The sequence below is a fragment of the Sphaerodactylus townsendi genome, linkage group LG13, assembly GCF_021028975.2.
Source record: "Sphaerodactylus townsendi isolate TG3544 linkage group LG13, MPM_Stown_v2.3, whole genome shotgun sequence".
Lineage (NCBI taxonomy): Eukaryota > Metazoa > Chordata > Lepidosauria > Squamata > Sphaerodactylidae > Sphaerodactylus > Sphaerodactylus townsendi.
Genome location: NC_059437.1, coordinates 57,046,137 through 57,064,345, shown reverse-complemented (window position 1 = coordinate 57,064,345; position 18,209 = coordinate 57,046,137). Strand labels below are relative to the sequence as shown.

At 49.7% G+C, this 18,209-nt stretch overlaps 1 protein-coding gene across 4 annotated transcripts; it reads right to left on the bottom strand.

Annotated features, from left to right (window-relative positions):
- Positions 1-1,367: 1,367 nt before the first annotated feature.
- LOC125443018 lies at positions 1,368-17,518 on the bottom strand. 4 transcript variants are annotated; one of them, XM_048514870.1, is made up of 4 exons: positions 16,084-17,518; positions 6,980-7,489; positions 5,471-5,863; positions 1,368-2,446 (listed from the first exon to the last, which is right to left on the bottom strand). In XM_048514870.1, exons 1-4 carry the CDS (start codon positions 16,115-16,117, stop codon positions 2,211-2,213), a joined length of 1,173 nt encoding a protein of 390 aa, XP_048370827.1. In that variant the 5' UTR covers positions 16,118-17,518; the 3' UTR covers positions 1,368-2,210. The 4 variants fall into 4 exon arrangements, with proteins under 4 accessions (XP_048370827.1, XP_048370825.1, XP_048370828.1 ...); XM_048514869.1 differs by lacking the exon at positions 16,084-17,518 and adding an exon at positions 3,623-3,711 and having other exon boundaries at positions 2,261-2,446; positions 6,980-7,893; XM_048514868.1 differs by lacking the exon at positions 16,084-17,518 and having other exon boundaries at positions 6,980-7,893.
- Between the last annotated feature and the right edge of the window lie 691 nt (positions 17,519-18,209).

The window sequence follows — 18,209 nt, the reverse complement described above, 5'->3', positions numbered from 1 at the left end:
GAGGTTGTGTCACTCTGTCAAAAAAGTGTTAAAAAGTGGTGGCTTCACAGAACGGATTCCTGGTGGTGACGAGTCATTTCTTTTCCATCCTAGTTATGGGGGCAGCTGCAACCGTACATGACTTTATGCTTGCTGGGACCCCTGAAAGCAGACCCCCCCCGCCCCGGGCTTCTGCTCTTCCTCAGGGAGGGGGTTGGGCTGAGGACTCCCCAACCAGTATGTGGCTGAAAGGGAGGGTTGGGTTCTGAGTTCTCCATCCACACTTGCCCACATCATCACAAACATGCTCAAAATGTCATTCCTGCACCCAGAAACTTTGCTACTGCTGTTATTCTGATAAGTACCTTATTTGTTTATATGGGTTTGCATTAATCCCATTTTGCAGCCCAAAGGGAATCATAGAGTTGGGAGGGGCCAGACAGGCCATCTAGGACAACCCCCTTGGCCATGCCGGATCAGCCTAGAGCATCCCTGACAAGTGTTTGTTCAGCTGCTGCTTGAAGATTGTCAGTGACGGGGAGCTCCCCATCTCCCTTTGATACCCAAGCGAGCTAGAGTCAGATGGGGGTGGCAGCATTTCTGGGACCCCTTCCAGTCATAATCTTGATATCAGAGACAGCCCAGACTCATGGCATAGAGCCGTGGTGGCGAACCTTTGGCGCTCCAGATGTTATGGACTACAATTCCCATCAGCCCCTTCCAGCATGGCCAATTGGCCATGCTGGAAGGGGCTGATGGGAATTGTAGTCCATAACATCTGGAGCGCCAAAGGTTCACCACCACTGGCATAGAGCAAGGGTAAGATGGCGCCCCAACCTTAACTCAAGGACTTTGATATCAAGAGGGTCTGACTGACACGTGGTGTCTGTCTTTTCTCTCCCAAATTAAGTATGCATGGCTTCAGACAGTGTCATGAGGGCTCAGCTGCGCTTGAATGTGGTAAGATGGTACACCTGGTTCCAACTTCACAACGAGCTTGCAAATGGCCACACCTTGATTTCATCTGCACACCAGCTAGATCACACTGCGCAGTTTTCTCCCAAATGTTAACTCAATCTTAAACCTCCTATCCAGCTATGAAGGGTCATCAATCTTCCAGAGTTTCTTTGTTTTAGCAGGTCAAAACTCATCAAGAGTTGGGCGCTTCCAGGTCTTAATCCAATCAAACCATTTCTCACAGCATTCCCTTTCCCTGGGAATGGAACTTTGTTCCAGGAAGACCGCCAGAGGGTCAGTTTTTCCTGTAATTGGGCTCAAAAAATCCATGGCAAATTGCACTTTGATGTCTTCACATCTGTGAGAACCACTTTGCAGATATCCCCCCCAAAACAGCAAAAAAAATGGGGGGAAATGACACATGCATGGGATCGCTAGGCAAAACAAACTTTATTTGTCTACTTTTTACAATGAAATAGCAAATGGATGGGCTGCAAGCAGTGGAAACTTCCATGGGGAATCTCCACGGAGAATCTCCTGCAAACCACAAACTGGCAGGCAGGAGCAGCGAAAATGAAAGTAAGAAGTTTGGGCGGGAGAAATAAAACGTTTCCGGCCTGCTGGCATTTGCTCAGCAACAGGGCCAGAGCGAGGAGGAATTATGCCTGGGGCACGTGCCCTCGCCTGCCCTGCCACACCCCTGCACTGGTGCGTGCCCGGTAAATCGTGCACCTGCCACCCCTTGGTGCTATGCCACTGTTCACCAGGCAGGAATCATCCTCAACCCAGGTTGAGGGGAAAAGGTTACTTGGTTGGCGATCTTTGAAAAACCCAGGTTGAGAGAAATATAACGTGCTGAATTCATTTTGGGGAAGAGAGCTGTGCAAAGTTCTCCCCCAAAACTCTGTGCAGAATCCACCGTAGTCCAACCCCTGCTCAACACAGGAGATTCACTGCGATCTCCCCCCACTCTCCCAGCGCCCGCTGCTGTATGTCCAGGGTCTTGCCAGCCATGGCTGAGTGATTCCTCTCGAGAGAAGGCTGCAGTTGGCACAGCCAGCTGAGAGTTGGTAGAAGGTGCTGCCGTGCATTACAGAGATCTGAAACTGTCAATTTGCATGTAATACTACTGGCCATATGCACCCTCAACATGGTTTGGGGCATAGAAAGCCAAATGCCATGGAATAATTTTGCCTCCGTGCGCATAAGTATGCGCCATGTGCTTGCCCCTGGGTGTTCCTTCCATCAGGGTTCTGGAATATCCAGATCAAGTTTCACATCACTGTGTGAGAGAGAGCTGCAGGTGACACAACAGTCTTGCAAAATATCAAGCAGTGATGGCGGGGCATTGAGGCAAATGCATGATGGGAATTTCCCAGCCTTCCAAAGAAGGTTGATCCATGAAAGGGGTCGATGGGTCCATCCTTCTTGTCAAGCCCAGTCATAGCAGAGCTCCGTCCCCTTTCCTGGCCTGGCTTGGAGGTCCAGGGCAGATGGTTGTCCAGACATGCTGGGGAAAGTAAAGGAAACTCATCAGTCCTCAGAGCTTTAGCAGACTCCCCATACATTTGTTTCACACCAGCAGTGTTCCAGTTCTATGCAACAAGGAAGCAAAGCTCTCTGTCCACCACGCTCACAACCCACAGAAGACCGAGGTCTTCCACCTTCCCAGATCCAAGACTCACTGAGCTAGAAACAGAAACTCACACAGCACCAGAGCCAGGAAGAGCCAGAGTTATGACCTCACCAATGTCCAGGTCCGGACTGTGGCTGTCAGACCACAAGAGCTGGGGACAGGAAGCACCAGCACCACGGACAGCGCCACAGTGAAAAGAAAGCTCTAAGGGCCAGAGTCATGGAGGCATCTTCTCCAGTGGCACCAAAGGCAAGACAGTAGAAGAAGAAGAGTTTGGATTTATATCCCCCCTTTCTCTCCTGCAGGAGACTCAAAGGGGCTGACAATCTCCTTGCCCCTCCCCCTCACACAAACACCCTGTGAGGTAGGTGGGGCTGAGAGAGCTCCGAGAAGCTGTGACTAGCCCAAGGTCACCCAGCTGGCGTGTGTGGGAGTGCACAGGCTAATCTGAATTCCCCAGATAAGCCTCCACAGCTCAGGCGGCAGAGCGGGGAATCAAACCCGGTTCCTCCAGATTAGATACACAGAAGAAGCCACTATATCAAAGGGGAGGCAACACACCCTGAAGGAAGGTATGGAGGAACACAAGGAGATGCTCCTCTTGACCCCAAACAAAGATGAAGCTGCAGCAAAGGCAGGCATGCCCCCCCACTTTCTCCAAGCCCCTCCCCCTTCCCAAGGCCACTGTCTCCAACCCCTTCCTTGTGGTAGGGCACAGCTTGTGCTATGGACAGCCCCATTCTCCAAACATGCACACTAGTCATACACAAAGAGGTTCAGGCCTTAAGAGCCGTCCAATGTCAAAGCAGCTTTGTGTGGATGTGGCTGCTGTGAGCTGCACACTTAAGAGCTAGGAAGGTGTCTGAGAACTGTTCAAACAAGGCTGAGAAGACAGGGTCTGTCTGAGAGGAGTGGTCTGGCATAGCCAGAGCATCTGACCAAGGGAAGGGAGAAAGAAAACAGAGTCCACACACACACACACAAACACACACACACAAACACTCACATCAAATTCCCTCCCTTTTGCTTTTCTCCAAAGAACTCACTCACCTCCCCTACCAACAGCCCCAGGAAGCAGAGGAGAATGCCAGCCAAAATAATTCGGGCAACATTTTCAAGGTGGAGGCTTCTTGAAGTCCCTGCAATGGGAGGGGAGGATTTCCAAAGAGAAAAAGCAAAATGCATCACTTTCTGGTTTTTGAACAAAGGTATCTCTCTGAAGTGCCGCCAAGAGCTGGCGTGGAGCAGTGATCAAGAGCAGCGGGTTCTGATCTGGTGAATGGGGTTTGTTTCCCTGTTCCTTTATAGACATGAAAGTTTCCTCTACTGGGTGACTTCTAGGCCAGTCACAGTTCTCTGAGAATTTTCGCTCTCACTCTAATTCTCGCTACACATGATGTCTGTTGTGGGGAGAGAAGAAGAAGAAGAAGAGTTTGGATTTATATCCCCCCCTTTCTCTCCTGTAGGAGACTCAAAGGGGCTTACAATCTCCTTGCCCTTCCCCCTTCACAACAAACACCCTGTGAGATAGGTGGGGCTGAGAGAGCTCCGAGAAGCTGTGACTAGCCCAAGGTCACCCAGCTGGCATGTGTGGGAGTGCACAGGCTAATCTGAATTCCTCAGATAAGCCTCCACAGCTCAGGCGGCAGAGCGGGGAATCAAACCCGGTTCCTCCAGATTAGATACACGAGCTCTTAACCTCCTACGCCACTGCTGCTCCCTTTTTAGCCCTCTCAGGAGGTTTTAGCCCTCTCAGAGAGGAAGGAGAGTGAATTTGTAAGCTGAGACTCCTTACAGGAGAGAAAGGTGGGGCATCAATGCAAACTCCTCTTCTTTCTCTGCTTGTGGGACTGATGAGCCTCGCCCCTTCTCACAGAATCTCTGGAGGGTTCCCGGCAAAAGGGACACCCTGGATTGTAGCCAGCTCCCTCGCAGTAATCCTGACTTGGACGGCCCAGGCTGGCCTGAGCCGATCCGATCTCAGAAGCTAAGCAAGGCCACCCCTGATCAGCGCTTTGACAGGAGACCCCCAAGGGAGTCCAGGGCTGCTACGCAGAGGCCGGCCATGGGAAACCACCTCTGTCTGCCTCTTATCTTGAAAACCTGATGGGGTCACTGTGAGTTGGTGATGCCTTGACGGTACTTTCCACCACCACCACCCCTTGTAGTCGCGAGTGACTGATAGAGACAGAGGTGGTGTTGACAGCCATGGGCCACCACAGTATGTTCCAGCCATTTTCTCTGCTCTTAAGATCTACCCGCCCTGAGGATATTTCCCGTGCCTTCCAAGGGGCAGAGCTTTCTTAAAAGTGGGGCTTCCGCATTTTTCACTCTGGTCTTTTACCTGAATGTGCCACAGAGCTTACCCGGGACCCTGCGCATGGAAAGGCAAGGCAATCCACCCTAACCCTCTAGGCCTCGTCTTCTTATCTTTAGGCAATGTCTTCATCAGGCTTGCATTCTATGTTTCATTCATTGCACCTATTAGTGGACTGCATAGTGTGCAGGGCGGGGTGGAACTCTTTCCTTGGATCCTCCCCCACCCCCTTGGATCAACCCTGAAGGGCTCTCCCAAAGGAAAAGAGGCAGAGAACTTCCACAGTTTGTGCAACACCAGCAGCCACAGACAGAGAAGACGTGGCTCTGTGGGGGATGGGAGGACACAGATATCCCCTCTAAGCCAGAGAAGCATTTGGGTTGCCTGCTCACCAGTACGTTGAAGCTGAGCATGACAAGGTCTGTACTTCCAGGAGGCATCTCTGAATCTTGGCCCTGAAGATCACACCAGAGCCACAGAGGGAATAAATCCCTCCAGCAGGTACAGCTCAAGTCAGTGGTTTATGTTCCTCTCTGCCTGTTGTTGTTGATTACTACATCTAGAACCTGCAGGCCACCCACCTTTCTGCCCAGGAATCACTGTGAGATTCACTGCTGCCTGGACTTTGCCACTCGAGGTCCATATGGTGGCCTGGTACACTCCAGCATCCTTGAAGTCCACGCTGTGAATCACCAAAGTACCATTCCTGAGGATGTTCACCCGCTGCTGGTACTCGACAGCCACTGTTTTGTGAATGGTGCATTCCCTCTCCCACCATTCACCTATGGTCCCGTTGCAACTGTCCACGAAGTAGACCAGGATAGGTCTGCTCCTGTTGGTGGTGACAAACTCCCATTTGATGATAAGGAACGTCCAGGCGTGGTCCAGAGGCTGGATGGGCAGCCAAGCTGTGTGGTGGACAGCGGCAGAGATGGCACGCAGCGGCCAGGAAACCAAATCAGACGAGGGCAGACCTGGGGGCGAAAGAAGAGGGCAGTTGGAGTCTTTACATAGGAGATGTCCTGTACAGTCAAGACACCAAGATGTCCAAAGTCAAAATCTCACACAGCTTCCAACTGGTCCCAGTAAATGGAGAAGGCCAGTGTGCTTCAGTCCCACCAGTGCAACTCTTTCAAAAGTCGCCGGTGTGCCAAGGATCTAGTCCCATTCACTGGCAGCTGCAACGTCCACCCCCCTTCTTGCCACAAATGCCCACACAGAGACCCAGTGAAGTGACAGGAGAGGGCTTGGATCCACCGCATTGCTTCCAACAAGTTCCATCCAGGGTGATTACTTTTTCACCTTATATAGTACAGTTTGCCCAATGGAGAAATAGGAGATCCCAGAGCATGTGGTCTTTAGGAGTTGAATGCACATTAATTATTATCACCATTATTTTCTTAATTTATATCTGGCCTTTCTCCCGAAAGGGAATGCAGTTTACACCATTCTCTTCTCCGTCCCTGGAGCAGGGACCTCCAGGAAGCCAGCAGCAAGAAGGAACATTAGAGAAATGGCAGGAGAACCCGAGCAGCAAGAGCAAGCCTCAGCAGTTCCAGGTAACAGGGTGGAGGCAGCACAACCCTAGCCAAGCTGCAATCAGCAGCCCACTGCAGCCTTAGAGAATGAGGTGGGGTCAGCACAGCCCCAGCCAGGCTGCAATCAAGGAGGAGGGCCAGAAAGGTTGAAGAGCCAGCTTCAGGTCAGCAGGGCAAGCTCGACAATCTCTAGGAGGTTGGAGCAAGGGGCTCCCAGGAGGGAGGGAACCTCCTGAGAATGCTAAACAGGAACCAGGTTGGGATGGAAGAGGTTGGTGTAGTGCTGTGGTGTGTGGGCTCAAGCTTGCAGGAGTGTTGTTAACGGCCTGACAGAAGTAAAGAGCTTATGAACAGAAGCCAGAGCCGCATCTTGTTTGGTCCAGAAAGGTAGCCGTGACCCTTTGGCCCAAGATGGCTTTCCTTGCAGGGATGGCCGGCAGAGGGATGCTCACCCCATCTCTTTTCCCAGAACATCCAATATCTTAAGACTTTTCTGTTCTTCATGCACCTTTCAAGCATGGCCTATTTTGCCCGCCCCCCCCCCCCCGTTACCTTCTTTTGTAGACAATGTGGGCTCCACTGTAATTGGAAACCCTGAACGGCCCCGTGCTCCTTTTCTTGACACAGGGTTGGCTGATCCCTGGGGCTGCCGTGGCCCTGGGGAGCTCAGATCTCTTCCATTACCTTCCAGGACATCCACCTCCAAGGATGCGCTGCCCGACTCGTCCAGGGCAAGGACGCGCACCTCATATTTCCCGGCATCCTCTGGCCACACATCCATCAGCACCAGTGAACAGCCTTCCTGAACGTCCACCCGTGCCTCGTACGCCCCGTCCTTCTCCACAGTGTACTCGCAGGTGTGGTTTGCTGAGCTGGAGCCAGCCTTGCACTCCGCAGCACAGTAAAGGACGGGCACATTCTTTGTGAGGAATCTCCATTTGGCATGGAAATATTTCCACTCTGGTTGCCGGAACTGGAGAGAGAGACGGAGAAAAGCTGTCTGGCCAGGGTAGACCCTGAACAGCTTTTGTGGGGTAATCACAGAAAGCGATGAGGAGGCACCTGCGGGGAACCAGATCCCAGTGAGTTGGGGACAGAGAAGAATTGGAACATCAAACAGCTGGGGCAAATCACACCCAATCCAAAGGCCTACACTGCATTCGCCTCTTGGAGATTTAAAAGCCTCATGACCTGAATACAGCAGCATAAAACACGCCGATTAGGCCTACTCAGTTCAAACATCTCTCTGGCAGCACAAGGAAATATTATCGGTTGTATGTCAGGCCTCTTTCCAGAAAAACTGACAGAGACCTTCTTTGACCTAATGAGTTTAAAATAAACACAACTCCTTTTATCAGGCAAGAAAACAATAAATGACAAGAGACACAAATTAAGGCAACTACTCAGGAGAAAACACTTGCAATGAAAACAAAATCATTCTAAACTGATCCACATTACATTACATAGTTCTCAGGGAGTCTATATGGTAGCCGAAGGACCTTTATAATTTTAGGGGATAAGTTATGGACTACAATTCCCATCAGTCCCATGCTGGCAGGGACTGATGGGAATTGTAGTCCATAACATCTGGAGTGCCAAAGGTTTGCCACCATGGTCCTAAGCTGATAGGCAGAATGCCCTGTGAATGGGAAGGCCGGCACGCAGATGCTCTTAAAAAATATGAGATGCCTTTTGACTGGAAGTCACCAGCAGAAAGCCTTATTGGACCCTTTGATGGCCCTTTTTACAGAGGAGGTGACAGGAACAATAAACACATTATTCTGTTGACTGCAACCCAAAAATCTGAAGGAGATTGAGGCTGGGAAAGTGTAAGGAAGGTGGCTGATCTGTGTTTCTTCCCCATCATTCTGACCTTGGCGCATTCCTCCGTCTGGGCTGTGCGCCCCGGAGGGTTACTGCCTTTAACATTGCTACGCTTATCTTGTATGATTTCAGCTTGTGTGTTTGAAGCTTGCTTTTGCTCTATTGTGGGAAATGTGCCTGGGAGTTTGGGGAGGGGGGCCACCGTGTCCATAAAAGCGACATGTTTGGTCTGGGAAGGTCAGAGTCCGCATTGCGTGTATTGAGATCATCGAAGTTTATGAAATAAATGAACTGAACACAGTTGCTTTGTTTCTAGTCCTTTTGAGGTTCCTTACAGAAAGGCAGCCATGAAGAGAAGAAGAGAAGAGTTTTGGATTTATATCCCCCCTTTCTCTCCTGTAAGGAGACTCAAAGGGGCTGACAATCTCCTTGCCCTTCCCCCCTCACAACAAACACCCTGTGAGGTGGGTGGGGCTGAGAGAGCTCTGAGAAGCTGTGACTAGCCCAAGGTCAGCCAGCTGGCGTGTGTGGGAGTGTACAGGCTAATCTGAATTCCCCAGATAAGCCTCCACAGCTCAGGCGGCAGAGCAGGGAATCAAACCCGGTTCCTCCAGATTAGATATATGAGCTCTTAACCTCCTACGCCACTGCTGCTCCTGAAGGAGCTAGAAAATATTTGGAAGTATGAGGATAGGTCACTGGCAACCAAGACCAAACGAATTCATGCCATCGTATTCCCTGTTACTAGGTATGTGTGTGTGTGTACTAGACAATGAAGAAAACAGGCAGGAAGAAAGTTAATTCCTTTGAAATGGGGTGTCAGAAGAAAGTGTCACGGATACTGTGGACTGCCCAAAAAGAATCAGTGAGTTCTAGATCAAATCAAACCTGAACTGTCCCTGGAAGCTAAAATGGCTAAACTGAGGCTACTGTTCTTTAGCCTCATTGAACTGAGAAGACCAGAGTCCCTCGGAAAGACTATCAAGCAGGAAAAGTGGGCGGCGGCAGGAAAAGGGGAGGGCCCAGCAGGGGAGGGCTCAGGCCAGTCAAGGAGCATCCGTTCCGGACAGCACAAAAAAGACATCTGTGGGACATCTCAAAAAGAGGCGACTGCTTCTTTTCACTCCAGACACCCAAAACCAGATGTCCAGGGGATGTCTTTAAAAGAGGCGGCTGCTGGTTTGGTTCTAGACAGCAAAGGCATCAGAGGGGAACAGAGGCCTTTTCTAGCTCAACCGTTTCACTTTCTGGCCAGTTTCGCCCTCCGCTTGTGCTGGTGAAGGGACTCTCCCTGCCTCCATTTTGTGTGCTGGTGAGGGGATTTTCCCCTGCCTCCATTTACTGAAGATTGCCCCAGGACGTCTGCTCTGCAGGCTCCGGTCAGAGGTGGGATCCAGCAGGCTCTCACCAGTTCCCGAGAGGGGGTTACTAATTATTTGTGTGTGCCAAGAGGGGGTGACTCATTGGGTCCGCTTTTCTGTCTCCACGCCCTCGCCTCCCCAAGAGGCATCCTGCCTTTGAACGTGAAGGTTCCATATAGCAATTGCGACTAATAATGTCACTCCCTGAACTGGGTGAATCCCTTTCAGGTACTGCAACCATTGATTCCTCAGCCTTTCATTACCTTTTATCTCACCTGTCTCCTATCAAAGGGAACCATGTGTGTTTCACCATTAAGGTAAGTTCAGATTTCTGAATTAAAGTAATGGCTATAATGCAGATGATGATTTAGAAATGACCTGGGTGCAAAAAAAAAATTTTTTTTTGGGGGTCGCATTATTGAGTGGGGTGGCTGCCCATGGGGGGGCATCCAACTCAGGTTTTGCCCAGGGCTCAGGTTTGCCTAGGTACGCCTCTGCCCCCTTTGCTGAGGGGGGGCTGGCGAGGGAACCTGTTACTAAAATTTTTGGATCCCACCACTGGCTCCGGTCCTGGGCACCATTTCAGCCTGAAAAGTACCCAGCTTGTCCTGCCGATTCAGGCAATATACAGTTTTCATTTTTTAAAAAATTCAAGGACCTATCTTTGAAGATACACAGACACTTAAGAGAATCTTACCCACTCAGAGAGCTGCTTTACCTCCCATTGAGACACACTGAGTAGACCTGCCCTCCATGGACATCTTAGAGTTTTTTTTAACTGCACAGAAAAATAAGACTGTCAGAGGACAGGTCTACCCAAGACAGCTCCTCAAAAATAAAAAAAAAATAGGAAACCTATATATTGCCAGATTGGCAGGACAAGCAGAGTACAGCTATGTGGGTCAAAAAAGTGCCCAGAGCATGCAGAGCAAACATCCTGGAGGAACCTTCAGCAAATGGAGACAGGGAGAAAATGTCAGACATAAGCAGATAGGATAGCTTTAAAAGGGGCTTGGACAGATTTATGGAGAGAAGTCGATGTATGGCTACCAATCTTGATCCTCTTTGATCTCAGATTGCAAATGCCTGAGCAGACCAGGTGCTCAGGAGCAGCAGCTGCCGAAGGCCATTGCTTTCACACCCTGCCTGTGAGCTCCCAAAGGCACCTGGTGGGCCACTGCGAGTAGCAGAGAGCTGGACTAGATGGACTCTGGTCTGATCCAGCAGGCTCTCTCTTATGTTCTTATGATGATGGAACTGATCAGAGAGCAAAATGGTAAGGTGGATAAAATAAGCTACCTCCTGAGCTTGGCATTTCGCACAGCCAGGCAGGGGACGTCTTTGCAGCTGCCTTAAGGGGAAAAGGTGCACCTTGAAGCATTTTCAGGAAAACACACCTTGAACTGAAACAAGGTGTCCTGAGGCTGTCTTGGGAAAAAAGCAGTGTGGGTATTCCTTCCCAAGACACAATTTTTTAGGTTCTCGGGTTTTAGGTCTTATTTGTGCTGCGCGGAATGGACGAAGTATAAAACGTACTGGCTGCTGCTTGGGCCCTGTCTCCAATGGCAACACAATCTGAAACTGCACTTCTTCCAAATCGGCAACCTCCCCGCTGTCCCTTTCTGTTTTCTCCCTTCTTTGTGGGTGGGAAGGAAAAGCGACATTTAATTCCGCTGATCTCACATATACCGCACGGCAGTGATAAAAAGGGTGCCGCCGCCTCCACTGCTGCAAAGCCCACAGCCTGGGATGGAAGTGGGCACAGTGAAATCCTCTGCCAACAATATGCCTTATGTGTTCCTCTGCCCAGCTGTCATACCCACTTCTTTCCTCTCTGTTTTCTGCTTGCCTGAAGGAGATCAATGCTTTTATTCTTGTTTCAGCCCAGTGGGAACACTAAGTGTGGGCCATTCAGAGCAGGAACAGCAGCCTAAATTGCTTGGTATCCATTCCATACTCTTAGATAAGGGGAGGAATTTGTACCCTCCATACACATACACCTTACAAGGGCAAGCAAATACATGAATTCAGCCTCAGTACAACCAGTGCAAATGAGCCTGGCTTAAGTTCAAGCAAGACATCATACAGGGAGGCAACAGTGATCCAGCGCAAGAGCACCTGCTTGGCAGGTAGAAAGGCCCAGGTGCACTTCCTGGTGTGGAAATCATGCCCCAAAGTCCCACCTCTCCTCCAAACCAATCCTTGAGATTTTAGCGTCATGCAGATCCACCTGACAGTCAGCCAATCAGGGCCCATGGAATCCCACTGGTTGGGAGGGGCCAAGCCAGTCTCAGCATAAACGGGGAGGGAAATCTCTCCACCCCCCCCCGGATTTTGGTGGCTCGGGAGGAGAGCGTCCCCCTTAGCCAGGTTGGTTTGTTTTTGTTTTTTAGTTACGGTGTTGGGGTTGGCTCAGGGAGACAAGTGAGCACCCTGTAAAGGTCTGACATTTCTATGTTATGTGCATGGGCTCTGTGGACAGGAACTCTCTGTGTTAAAAGAGCAACCTGGAACCTGCAGAAGAATCCTGTCAGTTGTGAGAGTAGATTCAGGTGAAATCCAGTCAGCTGAGGTAACCTCACAGGAGAAAGGGAGATCAAATCTTCCCTCGGGGTTATTTATATTAACTGTGGCTAAGCTACAAAGTTTGTGCATGTATGGATACACACACACTCTCTCTCTAACAATAACATAACAATAAAACCTGGCGCCTTAAATATAGTATCCGACGAGAGGGAGGGAGCAATTAAAATGTCAATATTTTCCCATACTCCACACAATAGAAATCAGTAGATGGGAAGCCGGCCAAGTGGGAACGGCCATTGCTGCCCCCCAGGGGTGTAGCTAGGGTAAATGGAGCCCGGGGCAAAATCTGAGTTTTGCGCCCCCCCCCCATTTGGGCAGCCTCCCTCCCCCACCACGACCAAACAACATTTTTTGCACCAGGTCATCTCAAAGTCACCATTGCATTATAGAACATGGCCCAACACACAAATCTGAACACACCCAGGGCTCCCTAGTTTAAACAACATTGAAAGTGATGCTATTTTTTTATGGAATCCACCTTGAAACAGCATCATTTTTAATGTTGTTTAAAACTACAGAGCCCTAGATTCTCCTTTAAATCCAATCTTGCTGATACTCTGGCTCCTAGAGTTTAAAACAATTATTGAAAGTGATGCTGTTTCAGGTAGATTCCCCACCCCAAACAGCATCATTTTCAATGTTGGTTATTGTGGGTTTTCTGGCTGTGTGGTCGGTCTGGTGTATCTCGTTCCTAATGTTTCACCTGCATCTGTGCATTGGTATCAGACAGTGTATCACAGAGAGAAGCTCCACATACACTGTGTCCAGCCTTCTCTTATAACAGACTTCTTCAGATACACTTCTGGAAGCGATGCCAGCCACAGATGCAGCTAAAATGTTAGAACAAGATCTATCAGACCACGGCTACACAGCCTGTAAACTCACAACTACCAGTTGAATCTGGTTTTTGGAAAGCCTTCAACAATACTTTAATGTTTTTTTATCTAGGAGTTCAGATTTTCCTTTAAATCCACTCCAAAGGAGGTGGATTTTAAAGGAGAGAACCTGAGGGAAATGTGTAGTGGGTGCCTGTCAGGGGAGCAATGTTTACTAACAGTAACAAACTTTTAGCTATCTTCAGAAGACTCTCCTGATTAAAAACCACCCAGGTTTAGTGAAGTTTGGTTCAGGAAGCCCAAAGCTATGGACCTCAAAGGCCTCACCACCAGCCCCATTGGAAACAATGGAGGATGGAGTTACCTTAGTTCATAATCTTTGGGATCTCTGACCAACCGTAATTGAACCTGGTGTCAGCAGGAGACCATCCTCATGATACCACCTAGGTTTAGTGAAGCTTGATCCAGGGGATCCAAAGTTATGGACCCTCAAATGGTAGCCATACTATTAGCCCTGAAATAATGGAGTATGGGGTCACTCCATTTTGTGGGTCCATACCGTTGGACCCCTGAACCAAACTAAAATTCAAATCCTATTGGTATCATCAGGAGAGTCACCTGGCAATAGTCTGAAAGTTTGCGCCAAGCACTAAAACAGCGCCCCCCCCTGCAGGCCAGAAATGGAAAACCCTGAAAATAGAAAAAGCCACTAATCTAATTCCTGCAATTTTATACCACCACAGGTGGTGCCCGCACTTGTCCCCGGATGTCTCCCATGGCTACGCCTCCACTTGTTGCCCCAACCACGACCAAACAGCATTTTTTGCACCCAGGTCATCTCAAAGTCCCCACCCATTTGCATTTATAGAACGCTGGCCCAACACACAAGTCTATAGACACACAGGGCTCCCTAGTTTAAACAACATTTAGAGAGAGTGAGTGCCTCCTTTTTTTTTGGGAGGGAATCCCACCTGAAACAGCATCACTTTTTAATGTGTTTAAACCTAAGAGCCAAGATTCTCAAATCCACCCCTTAAGGGGATGCTCACAGGCTCCTAGTTTAAAAGCCAACATTTGAAGTGAGTGCTGTTTTCCAGGGGTGATTCCCTTTAGGCAGCATCTAAACTTTCAATGTTGGCGGATGATAATGGGTTTTCTGGGCTTATTGTGGCCGTGGTCTGGGTGTATCTTGTTCCTAATGGTACCGCAAATGCGAAACGGTATTTTTTTCCGAAGGAGGTGTATCACGGGAGAGTCTAGTACACTGTGTCAGCCAACTTCTCTTATAACAGACTTCTCTCTATGCTTGATACACTTCACGAATGCCAACCACAGGTCTGGTAATATTAGGAACAAGATCCTATCGAATACGGCTACACGGCTCTAATAAAAGCTCCCACAATACCAATTGAATCTGGTTTTGAAGCCTTCAACAATGCTTTTTAATGTTTTTTTTAATCTAGGGGCCCAGATTCTCCTTTAAATCCCTCCAAAGGGAGGTGGATTTAAGAGAACCTGGGGAAAATGAGGTGCCTGTCAGGGCAAGTAGCTACGCTAACAGTACAGAGCTTTTGGGCTATCTTGAGAGACTCTCCTGAGTTGACCACCCAGGTTTAGCAGGTAGAGTTTGGTTCCAGGAAGCCCAAAGTTATGGACCCTCAAAGGGTGGCCCCATCTACCCATTAGCTCCCCGTTACAGAGCAATGGAGGATGGAGCCTTTGGGGGGTCCATAACTGGACCCCTGAACAAACTGCACCAGAGCCTAAGATTAGCTATCAACAGAGGAGACTATCCTTATATGATACCACCTAGGTTTGAGAGTGAAGTTTGGTTCAGAGGATCCAAAGTTATGGACCCTCAAAGATGGTAGCGCCCGTTTACTATTGAAGCTCCCATTGGAAATAATGGGTATAGGGTCCTACACCCATTTTGTGGAGTCCATGGCATTGGACCCTAAGACCAAACTGCACCAAACTTGGCTGGTATCATCAGGAGTCCTGCTTAATGAATCTGAGAAGTTTGGTGCTGCTAGCCTAAAACAGCGCCTGGGTGAGAGAAATGGGAAAAAACCACAGAAAATAGAAAAAGAGCCACTACTTGAGACCTGCAGTTTTTGCCCACCACAAGGTGGCGCCGAGACCTGTCCCGGATGTCCCCATGAAGTAGCCTCGCCTCTGCCTGGCTTAAGGCCAGGTGGATCAGCTCCACCTGATAGGCCTTGCGGGACTGAAGCAATTCCCATATATACTGAAACCATCAACACAAAGCATTTACCCTACATTTTCCTGTTAAATAAACTTTTGTTGGTCATCCCCAGTTGTGTCTTGTCTGTCTAGTCAAATGTCTCTGAAAAAGCAATTTCTTTGTGCCTCACAAATTATTCCAGCCTGACACCCCACCCGACCTTTACATGAATCCCCCCTTTGCCTGTTAGTGGGCAGCTAGAATTTAAAGAATCCCACAGGGAAGGCTGGAGCTGAGGACAATACTCAATCCAGTGGGCAGTTTGCCTCAGAGTCCTTATCCCACCCCCTCAAGCCACCAGGCCTGGCAGCACCGCCGGTTTTAAAATCAAGATGCTGGCAAAGGGTCAGAAATCCAGCTGAGATCCTGGAAATGGCAGCTAGTCAGAGGCAAGTGGCCTGGAGAGCCCACGGACAGCCTGCCCCAAGATAAGCAGCTCCACGCGTGTCCCTGTGTCCAGCATCTGGAACTCCACCCCACCCCCAAACTCCAGATGTTTGCAAACTGAGCGCCAAAGCTTCATTTCTACTGACATCTCTCTCCTCTTTGCTTCCGTCAGGCGATGTAAGATTCCCAGCAGGCCTCCGCTCTTGGAACTGACCGGAGCAATATCTGCTCCCCAGCAGCAAAGGCCTACCTGCAGCTAGACCCAGATCCCATCTCTGTGCAAGTTAAGCGGAGATCTAGGAGGAAGCGACTTCCTCGGTGCCGCCGACCACCTGGTAGACACTGCTTCTCCTCTGCCCCCCCCCCTCAACCTGGTCCCTGAAGGAGGAAAAAAACCCTTCCCTTGCTTCTACTCACCCACGAGAGCCCACAGAAAGGCCTCCACAATCATTGTGATGTTGGGTGGATGGAGCTCAATTCTACTGGTCCTGAACTTCAGCAGAGAGGAGGGGAGAAATGCCCACAGACTCCTTGGCCAAGGGGAACAACGAGTTGCGTGGGACCTGCTCCTTCTGATCGGGGCTGGGAGGTGGTGCTAGAAGCCTTCAAGGTCACTCCCGCAGGCTTAGCAACCTTGGCACCGGATGTAGCCTGAAACAGGTGGAGTACAGCTGGGATGTCACAGGCCGGGCAATCGAAGGTGGAACAGAAAGTGGCACCGACGGGGTTTCAGAAAACTCCTGTGCTGGTGAGGGGAAATGGGGATGGAAGAGAAGGGGAAGTCCAAGGAGGTTGTGATTCCTACATTTTCATTTCCCTTGTGAGGGCCAGCCTTGGAGGGGGGGGGGGATCTCTCCTGCTTGACGGACAAGTTGAATCTCTCCTTATTAAAAAAAAATGTACCTGTGGCTTCTCCAGAGAACTGCTCGATGTGGTTTACAAAGTAATCATGAGAACAATAATTAAAGCAAGCAAGGGAACCATGGAAACCCTAACCAAGAGGGTCTCTGTATTAAGTGTACCACACCCTCCCCTCTTGCCCACAACCTGGGGCTTTTCCCAAAAGGAACCATCCGCATTGCAGGATCATGACCGCCGAAGGTTGTTCTCTTCCCCCTGCTCTAAATGCTCCTTGCTCCACCCCTCCCAGCCTGAAGAGGAGTGTTACTCTCAAAGAAGTTAAACCATCACTGCATTCTCGTGCAGACCATTCTAGCAGTCTGGATGAAAGGCCCACAGCCAGAGGCCTCCGGTTCTGTTTCTTCAGAGATGCCTCCAGCAACCCCTACAGAGCAGCATAACTTTACTCTCTAGGTGACATGGAGTTTAAGGTTGGGGCTTTTGTCACAACTTATGGCTTAAAAAAACAAACCAGGATTTGCACCTGCATTGTTAGATATGCGAAAGGGATCTGGGAGTCTTAACTGAACATGAGTCAGCAGTGTGATGCAGCAGCCAAGAAAGCCAATGCAATTCAGGGATGCATCAATGGGAGTATAGTGTCTAGATCAAGGGATGTAAAAGTACCACTTTATACTGCAGACCTCACCTGGAATACTAAGTCCAAGTTCTGCTCATTAGAATTCAGGAAGGATATTTACAAGCTGGAACTGGCCCAGAGGAGGGCAACCGAAATGGTCAAAGGTCTGGATTCCATGCCCCATGAGAAAAGACGCAGGGAGCTCGGTAAGTTTTGTCTGGAGAAAATAAGGTTAAGGGGTGACACGGTAGCCAAGTTTCTATATTTGAAGGGATGTCGTGTTGGTGAGGGATCAAGCTCGTTTTCTGCTGCCTCAGAGACTAGGACACGGAGTAATGGATTCAATGTGCAGGGAAAGAGATTCCACCTAAACATCAGGAAGAACTTCCTGACGGTAAAAGCTGTTGGGACTATGGAATACTCTGCTACCATGAAAACGGGATTTTGCAGAAGTTAGATTACTGGGCTGCATAAAGGAGCGCAAAAGCGTGGGCAGGCATCCAACCATGGCTTTATTGACTCTAGTACAATTTATAAATACGTAAAATCGAAGCACAGCCATAGACAGTGGCTTTTAATGGCTTTTGGGCAGCGCTTGATCCAATTACCCATCCAGGACTCTAATGTAAATGGCACAGCCCTTCCATGATAGGAGACGGTGGGTGTTCCTCAAGAGCGTCATTGGGCCACTAAACACCAAACCATCGTTAGACCTCCTGGGGTCAGGTTAAGATCAGTTCCTTCTCCCCGTATTATGCTGGAAGGCTATTTTGTCGGTGCCACCACCGTCCCGTGACTGCCAACGGGTTCCTGTTCGTCACAGAGTGCATTTAGGGAGCCCAGCGGCAGCAGAGCAAATGCCACCCGTCACATTCTCAGCTGACGTGACGAACGAGCAACAACTCCCAGAGCTGCAGCCCTCCAGAGACAGATTCTGCAGGCAAGAAGGGGGCTCCCGGCTGGTCCCTTGCGGGGGAAGAGTCCAACTGAGAGGGGGGGGGGCTAAGACGTAACACTGCCAAAGAACTGTCGCTGCCCCTCCTGCGCAATCTGGGGTGGAACT